Source organism: Temnothorax curvispinosus, unplaced genomic scaffold (assembly GCF_003070985.1).
Source record: "Temnothorax curvispinosus isolate PA1 unplaced genomic scaffold, ASM307098v1 QBEX01014901.1, whole genome shotgun sequence".
Classification (NCBI taxonomy): Eukaryota; Metazoa; Arthropoda; class Insecta; order Hymenoptera; family Formicidae; genus Temnothorax; species Temnothorax curvispinosus.
The window spans coordinates 414,259-423,946 of NW_020224681.1; the positions used below are offsets into that span (position 1 = coordinate 414,259).

The 9,688-nt window shown below is 32.0% G+C and overlaps 1 protein-coding gene across 1 annotated transcript in view; it reads right to left on the reverse strand.

The window, feature by feature from the left end:
• Positions 1-1,171, reverse strand: part of LOC112465088 (pancreatic lipase-related protein 2-like) — a 5,621-nt gene extending 4,450 nt beyond the window's left edge. The window contains exon 1 of the mRNA XM_025032464.1: positions 902-1,171. Within this exon, the coding sequence (XP_024888232.1) occupies positions 902-1,076 (175 nt within the window). The 5' untranslated portion in view covers positions 1,077-1,171. The remainder of the gene's footprint in view (positions 1-901) is intronic.
• Between the last annotated feature and the right edge of the window lie 8,517 nt (positions 1,172-9,688).

A 9,688-nucleotide genomic window follows, 5' to 3' on the forward strand; every position in this document is an offset into this window, starting at 1 on the left:
TATATATATATATATATATATATAAATATTTGAATATAAATAAAGAGATAAAAATAAGAACGAAAGGAATGAGAGCGCGTAAAGTTCGCATCTAGAAGAAATGTAGAAAAGATTTTCCTTATTACACCCGTTAGCATTGTCTGCACCTGTTAATTAGACTCGTCATGTTTTAATTGATTATCGCTTTCCAGAAGGTATCTATTGTTTTCAAGTGACAGTTGATCGCGTGTTGACGCATATATGTGATCGGCGGGCCACTTTATGTATATAATATTTGACTTATCTCGCGGAGATATTTCCATGCTTGTATTTATTTTCTATTTTCTAATAATATTAAAGTCAAAGATACAAAGGAAAGAGACATTATTTAAATATCAAACATGCGCATTTTCCTAATACAGAAATTAGGCATTATTCATTTAGGCACGCATAAATATAGATGAACCAGCGACAAGATTCTTTCGTTAAAGAATTCATAGTAAGGACAAAAAGTATTTTATTCCTTACTAATATGACAAAATAATAAACGATGTCCTACTAAAATAAAAAATTTATTTCTTTGACTTACCAGTCACCACATGCGTTGATTTTGTAGAAATATACAAGGCAGGCAAGAATAAGGGGTAGCGAAAGCGAGCAAAAGGAACTTTGATTTTAAGACGTTTTATCTACCGTTCCTTGCAAATCGAACGATGATCGTCGATACCTCGATCGCGCGCCGGCAAACACGCACGAGCCACGCGGCGACAACACACGCACTCGCGAATCGAATGTTTCTACGGGAGGAAATGCTTAAGTAGTCGAAGGTCGAAAGAAGAAATCGAGAGCCGAGAGCCGAGAGCGGAGATGCGGCACGCGGCCGATGCCATGTCGATTGTCGAATCTCATTGTCAGTACTTACGGTACTGTAGCAGGGCGCAGAACACAAGGAAAGCGAGGTATCTCACGACACTGACCGCCATCTCCTGCGGTGATTCCGTGGTTTGTGATATAACATCCAGGCTTACGCGGCGCGCGAAAAATCCGCTCGGATGTGATTCCCGTCGTGTGCGTACGATTGCAAAACGCAAAGTCATCGGGGGATATATACCGCCTGCGAGGGGGAATTTAGAAAGTAACGAAGAGTGTGTACCTTTGGCGGCGCTTACGCTTCTTCGTGCGGTCGCTTCTCTCCCGCTTTACGGCGCGGCGCGGCCGCGGCGCGCGTCGCGTCGCGGCCGTGCTCTCGTAGGTACGCGATATGCGATATGCGATATGTGACATGCAAAGCTGATTGAGTACGCTCGCGCGCTCGCGCTCGGCTGCTCGTACGGTGCACGCGAGCGATCCGCATCCGGGCTTTTAACCACTGCACATGCACATGCGGTACATACACACGTGCGTACCGCATACGTTTTTAATTTTTCCAATATTTAATTTTTATTCTATAATACCTATATGTGTATGTCAGATTTTTATACATACGTATAAAAAAATAATTTATCTAGTTGAAAAATAAACGTATGATAATGAATGCTTGTAAATCGAGATATTTAATCTTTTTATTTATTATTTATATAAATTTTCTATTCGCAACCATTCATTATTTCTTTTTATACTATATTTATGTTCGGAATTGATTTGAGAAGCTGCTTTCGAAAAAAGAAAATTATTATTTAAAAAATATGGGTTTTTTATATTTATAAGGAACGTCATTGCGGGGGAGAGGGAGAAATCTTACTGTATTTTTAAAAGCTGAAGTATAATCCTATTATATAGAGAAATGTCGCGTTTACGTTTACATATAATATTCAGTGTTTCAACTGTTTATGGACATAGTTAGGAAATCATAAAAGTATCTTTCCGCGTGCGTAATAAATTAATCCCACGAGATACAATTAGAGAGTTAATTCTCATGTATGTATCTCACGGAAATGCTTTCTGCATAACTAAATGATATGTTGCTATAAACAATGCTTTATGTAATTTGAGAAATCACTTAGAAGCGTCAGTTTAACGATTCCCGTGTGCGCGAATTACCGCTGTGCGCTGTGCTTATAAAAAATTGAGAAACATCTTTCGAATTGTGCTCTTAGGAACGTTTGCTATATTGTACAAATGCCTCAGGGTAATTTTCAAGGAATATTATCGACGACACCGGTATTGTACACACGCACCACGCACCTGTATGTATGATATGTAAATATTATCAGTTAACGCAACAGGTGACGAGCAATTTTCATGATAGCGGTAAATGTGAACGAGGGCATGTCTGTGCTACGCTTAATAGCTATCCCAAGGCTCAGCAAGGATAAATAATTATCAATGAGATTTGTTTCAACAAGGATGTCAGTTTTTATCTGCAGCGTCCTCATTCTGCATTCTTTCTTGTTTTTTTATGATTGCGATTATGTATTCATATACCGATCGTTTTCCTCGAAAGACGCAGAGTATATATGTATCGAGAAATATAAAATAAATATATAAATAAATTTTACAATAATCGTTGCATTTATTATATACCTGTATTTCTAGCATTTAGAAATAGAATCTACTCTAGCAATTCTAGCAATTATAATTTACTCAATGATCGAGAAGGAACGAGTTTTGAAAAGATCGGCTTACGATTTATTGTCAATAGCCGCCAGAGTATCTCTCATTTTTTAATTACATAATACACTGAAAATTACAATGTTACATACATATTTTACATGATAATTAACGTCGCAATAATCAGTAACAAACCAGATTGTATCGGCGTGTGTAACAATAATCTATAATATGCAATGCAGCTACACGTATGGTATAGAGTAGAGGCTTACTAACGTAAACGATTAAAATATATTTTTCTTGTATTCGCATTGTCCCGCAGACATACCATCCTGCTTTGAAGATTATTCAAAACATTTCCGAAATATCTAATCATTTCCAATTATGAAAAGAACGAGATTTATTACAATAGATAAACGATGGATAAACATCGATGACAAACGTCAATAGTAGAGTCAATGTCTTTTTTAAACAAAATTAATTAATCTCTTTTTTTTTCTCTAATTCACAATGAAAAGAAAACTGTGATGTTTCGTACAGTTTTATCTCTCTAAACAACTAACTTTGTTATGTATCATTTGCATAAATATTAATTAAAATCAATTGATATTTAATCAATTCTGTCAGGCGTTTCTTAAAATTAAAATTAGAAAAGGAAAGAATTGATTAAATTTCTGTTAACTTTAATTGATACTTACAAGGACCTGCTTCGGAGAATTCTGAACACGAAGACGTGAATCATGATCGTGTGCGCACTATTACTAACGCCAAACTCGTGTTTACACAGCACGGAAGAGCAGATTCTTCTGATTCACACGTAATCCTAATTATAATATTCTTAACAAATCTGTATATCATGTATATATAACTAACATCGTATTATTGTCTGTTAAGTTTCAACGCAGTATTTCTCAACCAGCGAGACATACTGAAAAACGACAGTTGATATAAAATATGAAAAAGCAACTTTGCCTCACAATAATTAAATATTTAACGAAAGTAAAACTCTACCATTGAAAATCTGCCACTGCAAATACGGCATTTGTTGGCGCGTAAAATCCATTGAGAATCATAACAATTGAACGGAGAACTTTGTATAAATTGTTAGAAGTTATTATTCTCGTTATAACTCACTTTGTTTCCGTCCAATTGTAGGAATTTTATTACAATGCAATAATTCGTTAACAGCGTGAGAACTATTTTTCTGAAAGATCAAACATTATGCGCGTGACACAAAACAGTCTCTTCGAATTATCACTGAAGCACATTAAATAACTACAAGTTTTGAATTCCACAAATAAAAAAGTGTTAACAATGAGAAAGAGTTAAATGCTAATCTACACTTGATCCTTGTTATATCAAGCCATCAAAAATTTAATATATAACACTCTTATTGATTAATATTTCCTGTTCTCGATGTGAAATTCTCGTCATAAAATATCCAACAAATAACATTAAGTAACAGAATATTTATTATGGACATCTCTTCTTCTTTTTCTTAACAACAATGTATGAAATAAATATTGAAACTTCACTAACTATATATTCAGTTAAAATTTAAATAAAGAATTTAATACACAACTATTAATATTCTCGGTTATTGTTACTTTATGTATAAATTTCTTGAGAATTTCTCATCGTTTACAATATATCTAAAACTTTGCCTATTTATTGTACTTACAATATATTACTTTCATTCTTTCACAAACTTTTATTGTTATTGTCAATATAATAATTGATACACTTTTGTAAACAGGTTTAATCGAAATACATAAATGAATATTATTTAATTACATTCCAGAGGATGTACAAATAGCGACGAATTATGAATGCCAGTAGTGCATTGTACAGCATTGTACATATTACGTAAGATATATACATATACGTGGAGGTATAATTTGTGTGTGTGTGTGTGTGTAAGTATAGAGATGGTTCCATACCGTAAACTGTCGAATGTTCGTGCCCTCCTCCAGACTGATAAATATAATGTCTCACCTTTTTGTGATTATTATAAATTCCAGTCACAAAACTTGATACTTAATTTGATTTAATAACACAAAATCTTTCACAAATTATAATATTGCGCGTAAATGGTAATAAAATATTGAATATAGTATATTGTCTGCCTTATATATAATTATCCCCCCCAAAATATATTAAACATTGCTCAAGAAATCTAATCTCCTTTTCAGACTGAAAAATCCTATTACTTCCATACGAGTCACACATTATCCTTATCATTCTGAATCGGAGAAAGATATGATATGAAATTTACGGTATCTGCTATCTTTGCAACTCATTGTCAGTACGTGTTATTTTAATCGTTTCACGAATGTCTACCTCATAAAGAATTGCTGATAACTATTGTATTATAATAGATTGTATCTGTATAATACAATCTGTCTTGCCTTAATTTGCGTATGTTTTTCGTGAAACGATAAAATGTTCAGCATATTCTTCACAAAAATATATGGAAACATTTTAATGCAATACATTCTTGGATGACTCGTTATACTTTCATCACATTCTCGTGTGCTTTCCATTTCTATATTCCGTGGAGCACCCGAAAAAGCATAAAGCTAATCGTTACAAAGTGGTACAGGGTGTGCCGAAAATAAAGCTATGCTAATCCATTTGACGTAAGCAACGATTTCGCAATAACAACGATCGTTTTCGCACAAGGTATATATCTCATATACATTATACATATTATTGAATTTGCCGAGTAGATTCTAGTTTGCATCTTGGCATCGGCCCACCCCGTGTTTCGTTTATTTATTGTCATAAGTTATTACTGAAGCTATACGTATATATGTATATATATATGTAAGTATTAGTATCAGTATTATTGTTCGAACAGCATTAGAACTTATTTTAGGTTTTTTTTCGTAATAATTATGATTTATAAATATCTCAAGTCCAGAAACTCTTTTCCTGGTTTAGCGAATGAAGTCATGGATAACGTTAGGCCAGTCACTACTGCGATACATAATGATAAATATATGTTTATACACTTATTCTTAATGTAATATTATTTTTCACATACTATTATAGTCACGATATTAGAGCGAAAATATAAAATTCAAAAATTAAAGATATAAGAAAAAGAAATAAATAAATATAATATTACTGATAGGTGATAGATTAAAAGAAATAGGAAAAGTAAAAAGCAAAAGATACAAGTGTAAGAATAAAACAAACAATTAATGATTTAAATATTTCAATTAGTTTAAATACGATAAGTGTTCAAGAATATATATAGTTCATATAGTAAGATATGTAATTTCACAAAATTTCACAAAGTTGTAAATAAATAAAATTCTTTTTCAATTATAATTGTGAATGTTTGCATTTTATCTCTCTCGTTTCTTATATCTTCTTCTAATAGTATATCTTGTACAAAAAATAATAATATATTATTTCGTATGTGACCACGTTGAGAGAAAGTACCTTACTTTTTTATTTGTAAGTAAATTGCCGCTGCCGCGATGCCGCTTAGGTTTCAGATCCGCTCTTTTCCCAACATTAGTCTGACAACGAATCGTTTCTCTCGACGCGGCAGTGACGCAGGCGGCACACACAACAGTTAGATGACAGTTATCGCGTGCATATCATTAATTTCAAGTGTGTTGCAAGTGTTTCCGACTTTCTATCATCGTGTGTCTTTTTTAAAATATAGCGCTCGCGGTCGATGCACCACGCGAAAAAAATGCGCGTTGCGGCAATGCGGCATCGTCATTAGATGTCATCATTAATACGAGCGTTCTAATCGTGACTGGTTATTATCCTGTCCTGCATTGTCATTGATGTTACGAAGTGAGATTATTACCGTTGCGTATACGGGGGTGTTTGGTAATAGTCGCGTACACGCGGTGAACGGGGCGATGTTCCCTATCAAAACCTAAAGTGACTTTTTCTTCTTTTCCACATTTTTGTTGGACTAGAATTAGCTAGAATTGCTTTTTAATTAATCGTTTACTTGTTAATACTAGCTACTAGAATCTTGTTGATATAAACACGTGTATAATGTCTATCGAAAAAAGATACATTGCTCACATAAAACATTTATTAAAACAAAAATTTATTTTATTATTAAAATTTGTTATAAATTTATATCTCTGAAGAGGACAATTCCCTTTCTTTTAATTGTCCATATCTCAAAAGTTATTGATGGTATCTCAACATTTATCATAATTCTTATTCGATTATAATCATTAATAATTATGTTATATATAAATATGTTACAAAAAAGTAAATCTGTTTAAAAAAAAAAAAAAAATTAAAATTCGTTCACCAGATGTGCTAATTCTCAAACACCCCAATGCATGCATAATAATAAAATCGCGCAACTAGCAAACAAATAATTTAACTCTAAATCTGGTGCTTTGTTATAACATGTGCATCAGGCTTTCATTTAAGTATTATTGTCGCACAGTAAAGCGCCCGATAAAATTAATACCTTTAAGCGCGTCTTTATACCTTAACATTTTTAATAAGTAAATTGCATCAATCGAGCATTCTCAAATATATCGATCATCACACGTATTATTATCATTAATGCAATTATAATATACAGCCACATGCCTAACTAATATATATATATATATATATATATATATATATATATATATATATATATATATATATAAATTATTTATATTTATATTAATATAGAACGTAATAACAAATAATATACGACATATGTAATATACATATAATCTTATTTGTCGACGAAGAATGCGAGACGATAGTTGCCGATACAATATATGTCGATATATATGTATATATGAATTATATCGGTATCTATATTTTTAAAAAGGTCTCGCATAAATTGACTAATTTTGTGGATCTCCCTTGGCTATAACGGAAAATCTAAACTATTCGATTCATCGGCCCACACACGTACAGGGCGTTCAACGGTATTCAATGACGCTTGTATCACGACGTTGCCATTAGCTAAATATTGTGTCATATATTCTTATTTATATCCATATTAGATTAGTTTTATTACTGGACGACCGAATCGGTTAATTTCGGGTTCGTTTATTTTTATATTGTAAATATAAAATGATTTCTATTTGTGAAGATTAGAATTTCTAAATCTAAAGGCCATTGCACGTAACAAAGTTTTACTCATAATCGTAAAGCCGGAAGAAAATAGATCAATCACACTCGATTATTCTTCGAGCTCAGGAAGATTAATCGACTGTGATTGGTCTATTTTCTTACGGCCTTACGATTATGACTAAAACTTTGTTACGTGCAGTAGTCTTAATTCATGAATTAGATTCATGAAGATTAGAATAAAATACATCTTTCCATATATATGAAATCCTCGATAGAGCTCGCAAATGCGTGGCACAAATATTTCTGCATGAAAATTAAAATAAATTTTGCAATTGCAAATGACCTTTTTTCTTAATCAGTTTAAATTTCTTTTTCAAGTATATTTATGTTTCGACATTTTTCTAAAGAAATAGTTTCAATTTTTCAAAGAATATTGTTTTGTGCACTAATTACATCTGTTACTAATACTCTTTTTTATACCCAAGTATAAAAAATGAAACTAATCGAAATTAACCAGTTCGAGAGTCTAATATTTTCAGTACCACTTGTCTGCAAAATCCGACGCAACATGTCGCATGCTTTTTACTTTGTTTCCTTGTATGTGTCCCGTTTTATCTTTGACCGCGCATGATGATGCGCGATCATAAACATATATATTTATATGTATACAATAAAAGATGCAAGCAGATTGTATATGTATATAATATACATCTGTATACGAAATACATCCAGACAATGTATAATATATACTGCTTTTTTCTCTAATTATATATCTCAATCTTATTTTGATCTCTGTATATTCACTTTCATGATTTGTCTACTTAATAACTATCATATTTTATAACAGTACTTTCATTTCGTTATCACTTTCTTACGAATACTTTCATACGTTTCAAGTTAAGCCGTTACGCGAATGTTTTGGATTTGTCTCGGATATTATGGAAATTCACGCAAAAATTTGCATTTAAAGAATTCGATTTGACGCGAACGAGAATGCGCCGATTTATGATTATTTCTTTTTGCTATCTTCTGAATAACTTGTACTTTGCTTCTAATAGATGTCAATGAAAAATTGATTAATAGCTGTCCTTGATCTTTCTTTTCTGTTTCTTTGCGATTTTTATATTCATTAACTTTACTTACATGACATCTATATAACATAGAGATATTTTTGCGAATATTTATAGGTATATTTCTTCGATGTCGAATTAATTCGTCCAGACTTCTGAATCTTTACTAGTGTACCACATTTGATCTTGTAACTCTTTTTTCTCAGTTTTATCCAATTTTCAAATTATAATATATACTATATATGTCAGAAGGTTTAAGAAATATTTAGAGAAATGAGTGTTTCAATTTAGATACATATCTAATAAATATTAAAAAATTTTCCGAATATCTACGCTGTATGAATAATATCATCGTTATCATGGATCGAATTGTACTATATCTGACTGTGCGTAAAGATGTCGCATGTCTTTGTGTGTAACTTCACTTTCGACAAACGATTTACGTCATTCGTTATATTGATTCGCGTAACTTTCCTCCTTTATTGCTATGTTTCTATTATTTCGCGTAAATAATTAAACACGTCACGTCACGGGGAATTGGGAATACCTAAAAGTTTCAGCGATTGAGCTATGTTGCGCGCACCGAGATCTCTCACGATTACCATTTTCTCAAACCTCACCGTTAATTATTGTCCACGGAGATAATTATTGTCTCGCGAAGGTTTGAATTATTGTCGTTTAGGACATATCTGGATCTCGTCGCTGATAAGTGGCATCTTGCGATACTTTTTTTTTTATAGAAGAAATTAATATTGCCAATATTGAATGTGTATAATGTGATATATCCTAATATAAACATTTCAAAAACGTTTATAAAGTTGAAGAATTTCTTAGGGCTATTGATTAAGTTTCTAATTGATTAAGCTTTCTTTTTATAAATTAAGGGAATATCTTTTTTTTAATATCCCAAATAAAGTTGAAACAGTCGATTGTTGTGTTGCAATTTTTGCAAATCTTGACTTAATAATACACTTCAGTCTCTAAATGTTTAAAAAATATAAGTTTAAACGCGGCTAATTATA